We start from the raw sequence: 16,288 nt of genomic DNA on the forward strand, positions 1-16,288 counted from the left end.
CACACCAGGGCCTCCAGCCACTGCAAATGAAATCCAGATGCATGTGCTACCCTGTGCATCTGGTTTTTGTGGATCCTGGGGAATCAAACGTGGGTCCATAGGCTTTGTTCGCAAGCACCTTAACCTCTAAGCCATCTCTCCAACCTCTAGTGGGCTTTTTTTCTGTTTGTTTTATTTATTTATTTATTTATTTGAGAGCAACAACAGAGTGAGAGCAACAGAGAGACAGAGAAAGGGAATGGACTCACCAGGGCCTCCAACCACTGCAAACGAACTCCAGATGTGTGCGCCCCCTTGTGCATCTGGCTAAGGTGGGTCCTGAGGAATTGAGCCTCGAACCAGGGTCCTTAGGCCTCACAAGCAAGTGCTTAACCACTAAGCCATCTCTCCAGCCCTGTGTGTTTTATTTTTGAGCAGGGTCTCACTCTGCTGTCCCATCTGGTCTCAAAGTTCTGGGCTCAAGCAATCCTCCTGCCTCAGCCTCCCAGACAGCTGGAAGTTAAGTGATGCACATAGCATAGCATGGGCAGGAAGAAAAAGAAGACAGCGCTATGGCGTTCTCAGTATGCACTGGCTATCCATGGAGGGGTTGGCACTCCTCCTCAGTCTCAAATAATCTAGTTCTGATGTGGTTAGTCTGATTCTCATTATTATAGCGAAATGCCTGAGACAACTGTATAAAGACAAGAGGTTGATTGAGTTCACTATCTCGAACATTTCATGGCTTGGTGCTGATGTCAACTCAGATGCTGACAGGATCTGAGGTAGTGTGTGATATCACTAAGCAAGAGACAAGGAGTGTCCATGTGCCTGGTCTCTGATCTTATAAAGTCACCAGAGGACTCCACTCTAATGAACTTATCTTAAACTAATCACTTTCTCATGGCCTCACCTCTGAACGCCAAGATGCAATTGAGTTCCTACTCTGTCACTGTGTTACCACAAACATCTGGATGGAGGGATTCAACTCCGACATGAGCCAGGGACAGAGGGGGCAATCCACATTCAAACCATAGCGTGTGCTATTTAAAGATACTCTTTTTATGTTTACTTTAAAAGGCATACTTTGAAGATTTTAATTTGGCCAAGATGGAGAGTTTCAGTTTAGAGGCTATGAAATTTATGGGTATCAGTGACGCCAGGGGTCCCGCAGCAGCGTCTCGTGGCAGGTTTGCAGATGCTGGAGCACACGGGGCTTGCCGGGCCTTCTCTGCTTTCCTCTGCAGGTCCCAGTGGAAGATACCGTCACCAGTGAGCTGCAGCAGTCAGCCTCAAACTCGCTGAGAGCGAAGAGAGCAGAAAGCCAAGTACACAGCATCGCCATTGCGTCGTTGGTAACTACCACGTGCAGCGAGATGACTTGACGTCTCCAGTATGATTTTACATGTAATGTCTTACCTGCTGCAAGGCTGTGTGCTCTAGGTAACAGGAAGTGGGAGTGAGGTCAATGTTAATTTGTCTGTTTCAAATGAATGAGAGCTAGAAATGACTCAAAGTAAGTGTCTAACTGGTCAAATGCCTCATGTTTCCTTGAGAAACTCACGCAAGTGGGTTTTAAATTTTTAGAATGATGGCAAAAAGTCTGACATGTCCAGAGAGTGGGGAAAAGCAAAACTTCCAAGGGAGTCTGATTAACACACCTGTTTTGCCATGAGGAAAATGAGGCACATGTATTGTCCAGCATTCTCTGTAGGAACAGAACTGGCAGAATGGATATGTTCTGGAAACGAGATTTATTGGACTGGCTAACCCAGTACATACTGGACAGCCCAGCAACAGCTGCCTGCATGCTAGAGAAGCTGGGTACCCAGTAGCCGCTCAGTTCACGAGGCTAGATGTCTCAGCAGTCCCCAGCTCGTGCTGATGGCATGGAGGATTCTTGGAGAGCCACTGGTTCACACTGGAATACTAAAGCTGGGTTCTCACCAGTCCACGAAGCAGCAAGCGCTCAGGCATACTTACCAGCAAGTAGCAAGGCCAGCCATCTTCCTGGCACCTTCTTGGATATAGGTTGTCGCCAGAAGGGCTGCCCTCTCTGTCACTCCTTCCTAGAAACACATTCTCAGACCCACACCCACGAGGTGTGGCTCTCACTTGCTTCAAGATGTGACCAAGTTAACTATACAAATTAACCACCAGCGCGTGGAAGACAAAGAACGCACGTTGCTTTTGTAAGAGTTCAGCTTGAGCCAAGGCCGTGCCTGGCCCAGAACAGCATTCACACCCGCATGGCACAGCGTCTAGCTGCCAGCCTTGCAAACAAACTCCAGATGCATGTGACTTTGAGTAGGTACCGGGGAATTGAACCGGGGTCCTTCGGCTTTGCAAGAAAGTGCCTTAACAGTTAAGCCATCTCTCCAGCCCTCTCCTTATTTTTAAACCTCTGGCTCCTGGCCATCTTTTAACTGGAAAGTCACACAATCAATCCAGTTTCTTGACAGTGGGTTTTTAGGAAGAGCAAGTAAATCAACCTTTGTGAAGGGTTGAGGGTCTCACAAGGGACCATGGCCAGCAGACAGCAATCCCACCTGCATGGGACATGTCTTTGGGGTGCTCAGAGCTGCCTTGACCAGGAACTCCACTATCAGCCCTATCTCCAGCACAGTAAGGCTCATGTGCTGCTCAGAAACTTGGGGCTCTGTTCAGAGGATGCGACACTGCACATGTTCGGGCTGCATTATCGGAACCAGCGAGTGGCTGAAAGATTTAGGGTTTGGCACCACGTGGCTGATAGGAACCTAGAACAAGCCTTTCCCCCAACGCCCAGATCTTTCCTCAGGTCATCTCCCTGCTTCTTATCCCGCTGGTGGGGCTATCTGCATTCCTAAGGCCTCTCACACCTTCAGGTCCCATGAGGACTGGGCTTGTCTCTGACCATGGGCCCTTCTGTAGGTTCCCAATTCCCCCAGTCTTGCCCCGGGCCTCCAACTCGCTGGGCACAGCTTTGCCTGCAGGCTTTGACATGCCCAGTGGGCACCCAGCTCTAATTTCAAGGAGTAGTTTATCTCAAATCCATTCCATATTTTGGAGGGTGTTTTAGATTTTTTTCTTCTTCTGTCACATTACACTGCTAACCTGTATCTGGGGACTCTGTCAAGCTGGCTGCCCTGGCTTGTCCCACAGTGTGAGGCAGTCATTCTCCACCTCACCTCCATTCTCAATTTGATTTTCTTTGTCTTTTTGCAGTGCTGGGGATTGAACCCAGACTGAGCTACACCCCCCAACCCAAACTTCTGAAAAGCACAAATTTCCAAGCCTCCTTTCCATCTGTTTCTTCCTCAGCTTTCGGGGTACAGCCCAGCAGAGGTATGTTTACAGCGACAGGTCCTGTACTGCCCGTCGGGGGTAGTGGGTTCACCGCTGTGATGCTTGCTGACCTCATTAGTGTTAGGATCAGTGACACCCCCCCGCTCAGTCTGTCCAGCCTGAGGTGACAATGGGACTACAGGACCAGGAAGACCCTCAGGCTGCTGTTAGCAAACACAGGTCCTTTCCCACCCTCCCTCAGCTCATCAGAAGTCACCTTACTATTGTAGGGAGACTTATGTCATCAACACCGAGGAGGCCCCGGCAGAAACTAAGGACAGACAGCTGCCGGGCGTGGTGCAGCTCTGGTGAGGCTGAGGTAGGAGGATCGCTGTGAGTTGGAGGCTAGCCTGGGACTAATTGCAGGTCAACCTGGGCTAGAGCAAGACCCTACCCTGAGAAAAAACGTTTGTGCTGGGCGCGGTGGTGCACACCTTTAATCCCAGCGTTTGGGAGGCTGAGGTGGGAGGATTGCTATGAGTCCGAGGCTAGCCTGAGTCTAATTCCTGGTCTAGAGCAAAACCTACCTTGAAAAGCAAAACAAGAGCAAAAACAACAGGCAGCTGGAAGATATGAACTGAGGTGTTGGCCTCACTAAAGATAATGAAGGGGTCTGTCTGGAGCTTAGGACTAGGTCTTTTTAAGGCCCTAGGCCTAGAAAGATAGGGTAGAGCCTCAAGGATATTTTTAGGGGTGGGCAAACACAGTCCTCAGGTCAGAGAAGGCAACCTTCTCTGGGTCATTATGCTACTCACCCTGAAGGAACACTAAAGGAGACCCTGACACCACTAAAGACTGGCAAACTACAGTATAAAAGGACAGGAATCAACACCAGCTCTGGCCAAGCAGGACAGGACAAGGGAGCAAACAGAGCCGCATAGGCCTCAGCTGCAAAGGCAGTCCTTACAGAGTCTCCTCCACACACTGACTGCCACTGTCTACAGGCCAGCCACCCAAGCACTCAGTTTATAGGACAGGCCTCTATCAAAGCTGGAAGTAGGGGCTGGAGAGATGGCTTAGCGGGTAAGGCACTTGCCTGCAAAGCCAAAGGACCTCAGTTCGATTCCCTAGTACCCACGTAAGCCAGATGCACAAGGTGGCCCATGCATCTGGTGTTCATTTACAGTGGCTGGAAGCCCTGGCATGCCCATTCTCTATCTCCCTCTCTACCTCTTTCCCTCTCTCAAATAAGTAAATAACATGATAAATAAAAGTTTAAAAAATAAAATATTAAAGCTGGAAGTAGCTTCATCTATGTTTGAAACATGATCATTTCCACTCTGTTCGCTTGTTGGGTATAAACAGTAAAGGAAGATGCCTATGATCATATATCCTGGGGCCACATCATGTCTATCAAGCATAAACAAATAAAATTCTATTTAAGAAAAACAACCACTGGGGCGTGCTATTTGGCTGAAGGTACGTCCTCTTCTTTCCCTTACTAAAATCATGCATGTTTGCATGTGCGCATTTTCTGACATGGCAGCCTTGGGCTCTCCATGTGACCCCATCTGTTTCTCTTCCCTGTGTTCTCACAGCCCTGTGCAAAAGAAGGAAGATTTAAGTTCACTCGGCTCCTTTCTGTCAGCGTTTACATCTGATAGGGACATGTTGAGATCACATGTTGCCATCTTCTACAACTGAGATAGCCAGAGAGCTGCTAAAAGCTGATACAGGAAGCACCATGGTTCCGTGGGTACAGCTGCACTGGAGTTCTTGCTGGGGCACGGGAGGCACCCTAATCTTTTGCAATGGGTCTCTTGAGTTTTCCTTCCTCTCTCTTCCTTTTTTAAAAAGATTTTTAGGCGGTTCGAGTGCGGCGAAGTGCGCGCGCGCAGTGCGGCTCGCAGGCGTAGCGCGCGCTCGCGGGTGGAGACTCTGCGGCCCGAGGGATCCGGCGGAGGGGCGCGGGGATCCGCCCGAGGTAGGTCCCGGCCGAGCCGCGCAGGCCCGAGCAGGATGTCCTACGTGCTCCCGCATCTGCACCGTGGCTGGCAGGTAGACCAGGCCATTCGTTCTGAGGAGGACCGCGTGGTCGTCATTCGGTTCGGGCACGACAGGGACCCCACCTGCATGAAGATGGACGAGGTTCTGTACAGCATCGCTGAGAAGAAATGGAAGATAGCGGGAGATCTTCCTCATCTGTTATGAGCCCTGTTTGGATGTCCCAGCTGTTTTAAAGCCAGCGTTGGTGCGTTGGTGTGGCTTGAGCTCCGTGGCATCCTCTCTGGTTCTCTGCAGTCTGACAGGCTTCCCTCCCGCAAGGCCCGGAGACCTGATGAACATGCAGCGCTGCGACCTCCTCTGCCTCCCCGAGAACCACCAGATGAAGGACTATTTCTACCACGGCCTCTCGCAGCCCCCGCTCTCCTACACAGCTGAGGACGAGGACGGCACGATCGTGGGCTACGTCCTGGCCAAAATGGAGGAGGATCCTGATGATGTCCCGCACGGACATATCTCCCTGGCTGTGAAACGCTCACACCGGCGCCTTGGTTTGGCCCAGAAGCTGATGGACCAGGCCTCACGGGCCATGATTGAGAACTTCAGCGCCAAATATGTGTCCCTGCATGTCACAAAGAGCAACCGAGCAGCGTTGCACCTTTATTCTAATACCCTCAACTTCCAGGTCCATGAAGTGGAACCCAAATATTATGCAGATGGGGAAGATGCTTAGGCCATGAAGCGGGATCTCTCCCAGATGGTGGATGAGCTGAGACGGCAGCAGGTGCTGAAGAAGGTCAAATAGTGGTGCTGGGCTCTGGGGACAACCAGGAGACTCAGGAGAGCCTAGCTGGCAGTGATCGTGGGGGTGACGGCAAAGACAGTGCTGATGTCCAGGACAGCTCGGAAGACTTGCCCTTCACCTCCTAGAGCCTGCTTGAGCGTCACAGGTCACTGTTGCTCAGGCACTGCGGTCTTCTCCACAGCATCTCTCGGCTCTGAAGTCTTCTCACAGTGACCGGAATTGCTTCTCATTTTGCATTCAACACCCACTTTCACAGAGCCTACTGTGGTCATGAAGGGATGCCTGGACGCAGCTTGCTGGGCATGAGCCAAGGAATCTTGAGGACTGCCGTGAGAGAACCTTCCTTGGCCTTCTCATCCGATGATACCACTGTGTTCTGTTTGCACATGTCTGACCTTGGACAGTGGTTGTTCTGCAGGGGTCTCCTAGAATGCCAAACAGAAAGCAGGGACAGCTCCTGAAGCTCCCCATCTTTCAGGTTTTGCCTTTGTCTGAGTTTTCATCAGGATGATCACATCCCTTCCTTGTTTCTTGTTTTTTTTTCTTTTCTTTCTGAAAACTCCCTATGTCCTGTGCTGTTCTTTCTTCTGGAGGTATTTTTCCCTTTCCAAGTAGAAGGTGATAAAAATGTAGGCTTATACTGTATGTGCAAAATATGTAGATTTTTAAAAAAAGATATACAAAGGGAAGAGAAAGGAAGGGAGGAGGATACTTAATAGGTTGATATTATATATATGTAAGTACAATGATTGTAATGGGGAGGTAGTATGATGGAGAATGGAATTTCAAAGGGGAAAGTGTGGGGGTGGGGAGGGAGGGAATTACCATGGGATATTTTTTATAATCATGGAAAATGTTAATAAAAATTTAAAAATTAAAAAAAGATATACAGTAGTTAAATTGATCTATAATAAAAAGATAAATGCAAAAAAAGATTTTTATTTATTTATTTATTAGAGACACCAGGTGGGGGAGAATAGAGAAAAAGAGAGAGAATGGGCATGCCAGGGCCTCAAGCCACTGTTAACGAACTACAGACGCATGCACCACCATGAATATCTGACTTACATGAGACCTGGAGAATCGAACCTGGGTCCTTAGGCTTCGCAGGCAGGCGCCTTAACCGCTAAACCATCTCTCCAGCACCCCTGTTCCTTTTTGCTCTTCTTTAAAAAACAAAATTCTACCTTTAATCCCAGCACTCGGGAGGCAGAGGTAGGAGGATTGCCGTGAGTTCTAGACCACCCTGAGACTCCATAGTGAATTCCAGGTCAGCCTAGGCTAGAGTGAGACCCTACCTCGAAAAATTTAAAAAAAAAAAAATACTATTATTTACTTATTTGAAAGAGAAGGAAAGAAAGAGAGAGAGGCACACCAGGGCCTGTAGGCACTGCAAACAAACTCCAGATACATGTGCCACCTTATGCATCTGGCTTCTGTGGATAGTAGGGAGTTGAACCTGGGTCCTTAGGCTTCACAGGCAAACGCTTTAACCACTGAGCCATCTCTCCAGTTCGCTTTTTGCTCTTTTTACAAGCTCGTCTTTTCCCATGTTTGTCCTCCCTCCTCATTTCTTGCCCCTCCCTCCCGTCATCCTTTGACTACTTCCTGGGCATCCAGCTGTGCCATTTCCATAGAGCTAAAACTCCTGAATTACTCAGCCTTCCGGTTGCTGCAGCACTTAACCTGAGAAGATTAACTTAAAGGAAGAAAGGGTGGTTTTGGCTTGTGTTTTCACAGGGATGATCCTGTTACCTTCAAGGGCTGTGAAAAAGCAGATCACTGCAGTGGTGAGTACATGGCAGAACAAACTTCTCCTCTGGTGGTGGCACAGAGCAAAGCGGGGAAGAAGAGGGGCTGGTGTGCCAGTCAAGCCTTGTGAGACGTGCTACCGATGACCTAAGAGCCTTCTACTAGGCTCCACCTCCTAAATGTCACAACGCCTCCCCATAATGCAGGCAATGGACCAAACCTTTTTCATGGGGCCCTTTGAGGACTCTGATCCAAACCACAACAGAGCCCTGGCTTTATGTGTTTATTTTCTTTGGGCTGCTCATTGTTCTGTTTGATTTTGCACTCTACATTGCTCCATCGTCTTTGCCTGTGGATCCAGATGTGGTGGGAACATGTGCACGTACATGCACATGGAGGCCAATACCAGATGTCTTCCTTAGTCATCAGTCACGTTAGTTCTTGAGACTGTCTTGCACTGAGCCCAGAGCTCACTCACTCAGCTAGATGACGTGGCCAGCAAGGCCTGGGCTCCTCCTGTCTCCACCTCCACAGGGCTGGGGTTGCAGGTGTACATCACAGGCCCAGGATTTATGTGAATGCTAGGGATTTGAACTCAGGTTCTCGTGCTTGGACAGCCATCTCCCCAACTCACATTTACTCCATTCTATTCACAATTTTGAACATCATTTTACCTTTTATTTTAGTTTAAATTGAGACAAATATACAGATTTATGTGGTACATGTGATGTGATGGCATATGTATACCTTGTATAATGATCAAATCAGAGTAACTAGAATATCCTTGTCAGGTGCCATGTACTTGTCCTCTGTAGGTGTGCTCCATGGGTGGTGTGCCCTGTGGGTGCTCTTCAGGTGTGCCCCAGGGGAAGCCCCATGATTGTTCCATGGAAGTTCTGTGGATGATCTGTGGATGCTCTGTGGATGTTCCATGGATGCTCCGTGGGTGTTCTGTGGATGATCCGTGGATGCTCCGTGGATTCTCCGTGGCTGCTCTGTGGGTGTTCTGTGGATGTTCCGTGGATGCTCCGTGGGTGTTCCGTGGCTGCTCCGTGGATGTTCCGTGGATGCTCTGTGGATGATTTGTGGATGTTCCGTGGATGCTCTGTGGATGTTCTGTGGATGATTTGTGGATGTTCCGTGGATGCTCTGTGGATGATCTGTGGATGCTCCATGGATGATCCGTGGATGTTCCGTGGATGCTCCATGGATGCTCTGTGGATGTTCTGTGGATGATTTGTGGATGCTCCATGGATGATCCGTGGATGTTCCGTGGATGCTCCATGGATGCTCTGTGGATGTTCTGTGGATGATTTGTGGATGTTCTGTGTATGCTCTGTGGATGTTCTTTTATTTTGATGTCATCATCTTTTCCTCCTATTATGATGGTCTTGTGTAGTTAGTGTGAAACACTGTGAGATCATGGATATCCAGGCTACTTTGTGTCTGGAAGAGTGCATTGTAAGCAGCCCTGCCCTTCCTTTAGCTTTTACATTCTTTCTGCCACCTCTTCCACAAGGGACCTTGACCCTTGGAAGGTGTGATAGAGATGTTTCAGTGCTGAGCTCTCCTCTGTCACTTCTTCTCAGCACTATGGTGCCTTTTGAGTCATCCCAGAAGTCACTGCCATCTGAAGAGAAGCTTCTCTAAACAAAGGTGAGAGAAGCATTAATGTATGTGTATGAACATTAAGAGAAGTGCTTACTAGGCAGTTTGGTGAGCATAGTATATACATTTAGCCAGACACCAGCAAATGTTACACCCCTAGGACTCATGATTATCCCTGTCACAAGTTTTTAGTATCAGACATGTATTCCCTCCTATGGATCGGACCTCCAGACCAATTAGAGAGCGGTTGGTTTCCCCCATAACAGACATGTTACTATGGCACCTGTTGGCTCACTTTGCCTGGCTGGCCCAACTTAAGACTTGCAGTGTCCACTCTTGCTCATCTCCACTGATGACTTCTCTCTCTCCCCTGGAGATGTATGCAGTATAGCATACTCCAGCTTTCTGTCAGCAGGTCTACAGGGAGGAGGTTTTCAGCACAGCTCCAGCTTGATTTCTCAGTTATTTTGCACCTCAAGCATGTGGTCTTCAGCAATAGGGTCTTACCATCTATTTCTACTGGGAAACTAAGAGCCTCAGCAATAGCCTATAATGTTTTGGAGGGTATCAGGGACATCCTTGCCAAACTCACTGGAAGGTATCCCATCCCTGGCACTGAAACAATCAATGGCTTCTGGGTGTGCCATTGACCAAAAAAGTAGGTTTCCATATGACTTATTTATACCCTCTTAGATTTTTTTGTTTGTTTATTTTTGTTTTTTGATGTACGGTTTCACTCTAATCCAGGTTGACCTGGAATTCACTGTGTAGTCTCCGGGTGACCTTGAATTCATGGCAATCCTACCTCTGCCTCCCAAGTGCTGGGATTAAAGGCGTGTGCCATCTTGCCCAGCTCCCTCTTAGATTTTGATTAACCCTCCTTCTACTCTTCCTTTACTCAGTGTCTTCCCCTGACCTCATTTAGGCCTTTCCACCCCCATTAAGCTGTTCTTCTCCTTAAATATATCCAATACCACCCACTTAAGTCCCCCTTTTTTCCCTCCCTTATACCCCCTTTCTAGCTTACTGGCCTCTGCTACTGAGTTTTATTCCAACTCATATACAAGTCCAAACCTTTGTAGTGAGGATCATCATAGGAGAGAACATAAGGCCAGATGCACAAAGTGACACATGCTTCTGGAAGCATTTTGCAGAGTCAAGAGGCCCTGGCAGTCCAATCCTTGTTTTTCTCTCTCTCTCTTTCTGTCTGCTCTCTATCTCCAAATAAATAATTTTAAAAATCTTGTTGTGGGGGGGGGAGCTGGAGAGATGGCTTAGCAGTTAAGCACTTGCCTATGAAGCCTAAGGACCCTGGTTCAAGGTTCGATTCCCCAGGACCCACGTTAGCCAGATGCACAAGGGGGCAAACCCATCTGTAGTTCGTTTGCAGTGGCTGGAGGTCCTGGCGCACCCATTCTCTCTCTCTCTCTCTCTCTCTCTCTCTCTCTCTCTCTCTCTCTCTGCCTCTTTCTCTGTCTGTCACTTTCAAATAAATAAATAAACATAGAACAAAAAAAATTTTTAATCATATTTTTTGAAATCTAACTATAGGAGAATATCAAATGTAAAGAGAGAATATACATGAACTAATTCAAGCAATATTTACAAAGTGGCAGCAGTATTAAGATTGGCCAATTGTTTAACATAACATTAGGACACAAATACACTGGGACAGTAGGGAGGCAGCCAGCATGCACCCGCGAAGGAAGATGGCAGAAACAGTCGCCATCAGCTCTCAGCACATGGAGTATTATCAAAAACTGGTAAGAGCTGGCGTGGTGGCACATACCTTTAATCCCAGCCTTAGGAGGTGGAGATAGGAGGATTGCTGTGAGTTCGAGGCTACCCTGAGACTACATAGTGAATTCTATGTCAACCTAGACTAAAGTGACACCCTGCCTTGAAAAACAAAACAAAACAAAAAGATAAATGTGGAGCTGTCAACATAAGAAGAGGTTTTTCGGGGCTTGAGGTATGTCTTAGCAATTAAGGCACTTGCCTGTGAAGCTTAAGGACCCAGGTTCAATTCCCCAATTTTCACATAAACTAGATGCACAAAGCGGAGCATTCTTCTGGAGTTTGTTTGCAGTAGCTAAAGACCCTGGTGTGCCCATTCTCTGTATCTCCTCTCCTCTCCTCCCTTCTCCTCTCCTCTCCTCTCCTCTTCTCCCTCTCCCTCCCTCTCTCTCTCTCTCTCTCTCTCTCCCTGTCTTCTTCTGTGTATGTCTCTCTCTGCAAATAAATAAATATAAAAAGAAATAGGTTTTGGAAATATGAAAATAAATTCCTGAAGTAATTGTTTTAAAAGAATAGAAACAAGTTGTCCCTGAGAGGTGAGAAAGGTGGAATAAGGAATAAAAACAGGTGCTTAATTTGTTTGTGTGGCTTTGAATCTACTTAATAAAAACTGAAGTTTAGTTTTTAAATGTTCCCATATGGATTCTCTTCTTGGACTCTATCAGTGACTCCAAATACACAATATGTTGTTGCTCTTCTAATTGGTCATAATTACCTTACAATTTTTCTTATCCTTTCTCTTTTGTTTTCTCTGCATATTCCTGGGAGTCTTACTGCTTTTCCTTGCTGTGTAAAGGGACAGGACAGAGGGCAGGAAGGAGACATGACAACTCTCCAGTGACCACGATGTTCACATCTCTATTTTCTTACTATGAATCCACAGTGTGCCCTGTAAGGCCCATAGGTTTCTGATTTAGATTCAAATACGGGTACAGCTTTGTCATGCTGCATTTTGTTTTAGTTAAAATAAGACTTCCTTTCTTTTCTTTGGATGCATGATTGAAATCATGCAAGTGTCCTTAAATGTCTGAGTCTTTAGTCTTCTCTCATACTTGATAGGCAGTTTCACTGACAAGAAAATTTGAAAGAATTTTTCCCTGAGAGCACTGAAATCTTTGAAATTGACTTCTGACATTCAAATTTCACAATGCCAATCTGATGCCAGAGCTATTCTGCCTATGTGTGAGTGACTTTCTTTTTAAGTAAGTTGAAACACAGGAGTGTCTGGAGCATGGCTAAGTGCTTGCTAAGTAGCGGGTAGAGTTGGTGGCGATGGTGGTGGGCATATGGCATGGGTGTGATGGTGACAGTGATGGAAGTGACGGATCCTGTGGTGATGTGTGACCCACATCACTTCTGACCACCCTTTAATGTCCAAAGAGGACATGGACAGCATGACCTTAAATATCAGGAACAGAATACAATCTTCTGCTGCCCAGAATGGGGAAGCTGGCAGATGCCCATCCCCGTTAGCAGCCCTGACCCCTCAGGTGACTGTGGAAACCCACACCTTCCCCTCCACCAATAGGACTGTGGCATTCTTCTGCTCCCATCCCCTCTTCTTACCTTTCTTTTCTTTCTTCTTCTTTGAGACGAGATCTCGTATATCCCAAGCTGGCCTTGAACTCTCTATGTGCCCAAGGATAACCTTGAACCTCTGATCCTTCTGCCCTTACCTCCCCAGTGCTGGGATGGCAGACATGCACTGCCACATTTGAGGTGTGCATTGCTGGGTCTCGAACACTGGGCCTCGTACATGCTACTTAAGCACCCCACCAGCCGACATAGCCACCTTCTCACCCTTGAAGGCAGCATGAAGCCTGAAGATCTGGTTGCTGTAATACTACAGTTACACATATAGGTCCTTTCTTGAACTGCCCTCCTGCAGATGGCAAGGGGACTGTGGGAAGGGGCCTCATTGCTTCCATATGGAGGGAGCAAAAACTGCACAGCAAGCTCTTAACCACAGGGGCTGCATGCGAAGGCCCCAGTGAACATACAAGCATAAGTGTCTCCTCCTCAGAGCCCTGACCCCTCACAGGACTCAGAAAGATGGCTCTGCTGGTTTTGAAGCTGTTTTGGCAGAAGATAGAAGGCGGCAGGAGTCCTTTGGGACTTGAAGAGTGAAGTTTTCCAGGTGAGAAATGACGAAGTTCTTAACTACACAGTAGAAGGAGTCAGACTAAAACTGTTGCAAAAAACAAAACAAACAACAACAAAAAAAAACAGTGGGGCTGAAGGGATGGCTCAGTGGTTAAGGTGCTAGCCTGCAAAGCTAAAGGACCCAGGTTCAATTCCCCAGGACCCATGTAAGCCAGATATACAAGGTGGCACATGCTTCTGAAGTTTGTCTGCAGTGGCTGAAGGCCCTGGCATGCCCATTCTATCTCTGTCTCTTTCTCTCTCTCTCAAATGCACGTATTAAAAAAATTTAAGGGGGGAGAGGGAGGCTATTACCATGGCATATTTTTTATAATCATGGAAAATGTTAATAAAAATTGAGAAAAAAGTGAAAAAATAAAAATAAAGAAAAAAATATTTAAATTAAAAAAATTTAAGATGTTACCCCAAAAACTAAAAAAAAATTTTTTAAGTAAAGTGATTGGGCTGGAGAGATTACTTAGTGCTTAAGGCACTTGCTTGCAAAGCCAAAGGACCCAAGTTCAATTCCCCAGGACCCATGTAAGCCAGACGCGCAAGGTGGTGCATATGTCTGGAATTCGTTTGCAGTGGCTGGAGGTCCTAGTGTGCCCATATTCTCTCTCTCTCTCTCTCTCTCTCTCTCTCTCTCAAATAAATAAATAAGGATAAAATATTTTTTAAATACAGTGATAAAAACTAAAAGATAATAATCACAAAATGAGAAGCTGGGAAGATGGCTCAGCAGTTAATGGTGCTTTCTTACAAAGCCTGCCGGCCTGAGCTGAATAAGGTTCAATTCCCCAGTACTCACATAAAGCCAGACACACAAAGTGGTACCTGTGTCTAAAGTGTATTTATAGTGACAAGAGACTGGCGTGCCTCTCCCCTCTCCTCACAGATAAATACATATATTTTTTTTAAATAATAATTTTTATGAAATAAAAAGCCATTATGTTGAGCTGATGAAATGATGTTCTGAGGACTCCCTGATTCCTGGTCAGTAATCAACAGGGGAAAATGTCTTTCAGGAATGAAGGAGAATAATCTATTCAAGGAAGCTACAGAGGTTCACAGTCTCAGACAGCAGAGCTAAGCTATTTATAGGTCTTGACTAACATATCTGGTTCCAACTTTTCTGGCATTTATAGTCAACAGAGACCCTAGGCTACACAGACTTAAATCGTTGACAGCAGAAAACAGATGCCTCCAGTGGTAGAGTCTAAATATTTCCTGAAGTGGAACTCACAGAGGAATTTATGTTAGGGTTCCCTGTAGTAGACAATAAATTCTGCCATAATTTAACATGAATTATTAAACTTCTTAGTATAAAAAGTCCACATGTGCAGAGGATGTGCCAGTGAATTCTGCTGGATGATGTCTGCTCTGTGCAGCTTCACATGCTGAATGGTGTGCGGAGAGCCCTGGGGACTCTCAGGTTCGGCCTCACAAAGGCTAGCTCCTGCCCACGCAGGAAAGCGCCGAGGCTGTTCAAAGCGCTGTATTGTTTTCTTTTTCTTCCAATATTTAAGTTATTTATTTGTTGGAGACAGAGAGAGTGAAAGAGAGAATGGGCACACCAGGGCCTCCAGCCACTGCAAAAGAACTCCAGATGCATGTGCCACCATGTGCATCTGGCTTACATGGGACCTGGAGAATCGAACCTGGGTCCCTAGGTTTCACAGGTATGTGCTTAACCTCTAAGCCATCTCTCCAGCCCTATATTTGTCTTCTTCTGTGTGGGCTTTGCCTCCATGAGTGAAGTAACACTGACCACGGAGACAGACATTGTCCCTGCGGGTGCCCCGCCCAGCACAGGGAGGCCCTCGGTCCCTCTCCACTTTGAGCTGTTTGGAATCCTTTCAGGGTGGTGACTGAAGGCACCCCAGCTTGCTGGTGTCTCTGTATCTTGTTTCTGTCTTCTCCCAGCTTCAAAAATACATGAGGGGAAAAAAAACAACAACAACACTTCTTTGCAACCCTATAGGAAAGTGCTGTGGAGCCTTTCCTGCCTGAGGAAAGCTGACTCTAAAATTAGTCCAAAATTAGTCTTCCAAACAATGACGATAGAAAGTCAGATGCTGGGACTGCAGATTTGCTCCATCAAGGACATGAGTGAAGCATCAAAGACGAAGCCACGAGCACCAGCGGGGTGGGCTGGGGCGGTTTAGGTACTACTGAGACCTTGAAGCATGTGGGCTTATCAGAAAGCATTTCTCAAATCATCCCTATAGTTTTCTTACGATGATTCCTTAAGCAGTTTTTATATTGGAAGCCATGACTTGAAAATGGACTGAATGATGGCATGTTAAGTCAGCTTTTCTTGGTGTGACAGAAACCTGAGAGAGACATTGAAGGTGGAAGGGTTTGCTTTGATTGGTGGTTTTGCAGCGTTCAGTCCACTGCTCCTGGGCTGTTATGTGCTAAGACATGATGGTGAGGTGCATAGTGTCAGGCGAAGCAACTTAGCTCACAACAGACAGGAAATTGAAAGTGTAAGCCAGATGCACAAGGTGGCACATGCGTCTGGAGTTCGCTTGCATTGGAGGCCCTGGCGTGCCCATTCCCCACCCCTCTCTCTCTCTCCCTCCCTCTTTCCCTGTCTGTCTGTCGCTCTCAAATAAATAAATAAAAATAAACAAAAAAGGGCTGGAGAGATGGCTTAGCAGTTAAGTGCCTGTCTGTGAAGCCTAAGGACCCCGGTTTGAGGCTCAGTTCCCCAGGACCCACGTTAGCCAGATGCACAAGGGGGCGCACACGTCTGGAGTTCATTTGCAATGGCTGGAGGCCCTGGCGTGCTCATTCCCTCTCTCTCTCTCTCTCTCAATCTCCCCTCCCCTTTTCCTCTCTGTCGATCTCAAATAAATAAAATAAAATAAACAAAAAATTAAAATTAAAATTAAAAAATTAAAAGGGGACAAGGACAAAACACATTTT

General features: G+C 46.9%; 2 protein-coding genes and 1 pseudogene across 2 annotated transcripts; all 3 read left to right on the forward strand.

Annotated features, from left to right (window-relative positions):
- Nucleotides 1-5,265: 5,265 nt before the first annotated feature.
- Nucleotides 5,266-5,580, forward strand: LOC101609148 (thioredoxin-like protein 4A). The gene has a single exon (XM_045136081.1). The coding sequence runs from the start codon at nucleotides 5,266-5,268 to the stop codon at nucleotides 5,455-5,457; it is 192 nt and encodes a 63-aa protein (XP_044992016.1). The 3' UTR covers nucleotides 5,458-5,580.
- Nucleotides 5,581-5,584: 4 nt separating this feature from the next.
- Nucleotides 5,585-5,983, forward strand: LOC101610015 (N-alpha-acetyltransferase 11-like). Its single transcript, XM_045136080.1, has one exon. The coding sequence runs from the start codon at nucleotides 5,585-5,587 to the stop codon at nucleotides 5,981-5,983; it is 399 nt and encodes a 132-aa protein (XP_044992015.1).
- A 5,123-nt stretch (nucleotides 5,984-11,106) lies between these two features.
- Nucleotides 11,107-16,288, forward strand: part of LOC101609728 — a 39,764-nt pseudogene continuing 34,582 nt past the window's right edge.

The sequence above is a fragment of the Jaculus jaculus genome, chromosome 16, assembly GCF_020740685.1.
Source record: "Jaculus jaculus isolate mJacJac1 chromosome 16, mJacJac1.mat.Y.cur, whole genome shotgun sequence".
Taxonomy (NCBI): Eukaryota; Metazoa; Chordata; class Mammalia; order Rodentia; family Dipodidae; genus Jaculus; species Jaculus jaculus.

Excerpts from the sequence above, each read along its gene's own strand:
- LOC101610015 (XM_045136080.1), top strand. The coding sequence starts at position 5,585 with ATGAACATGCAGCGCTGCGACCTCCTCTGCCTCCCCGAGAACCACCAG.
- LOC101609148 (XM_045136081.1), top strand. The coding sequence starts at position 5,266 with ATGTCCTACGTGCTCCCGCATCTGCACCGTGGCTGGCAGGTAGACCAG.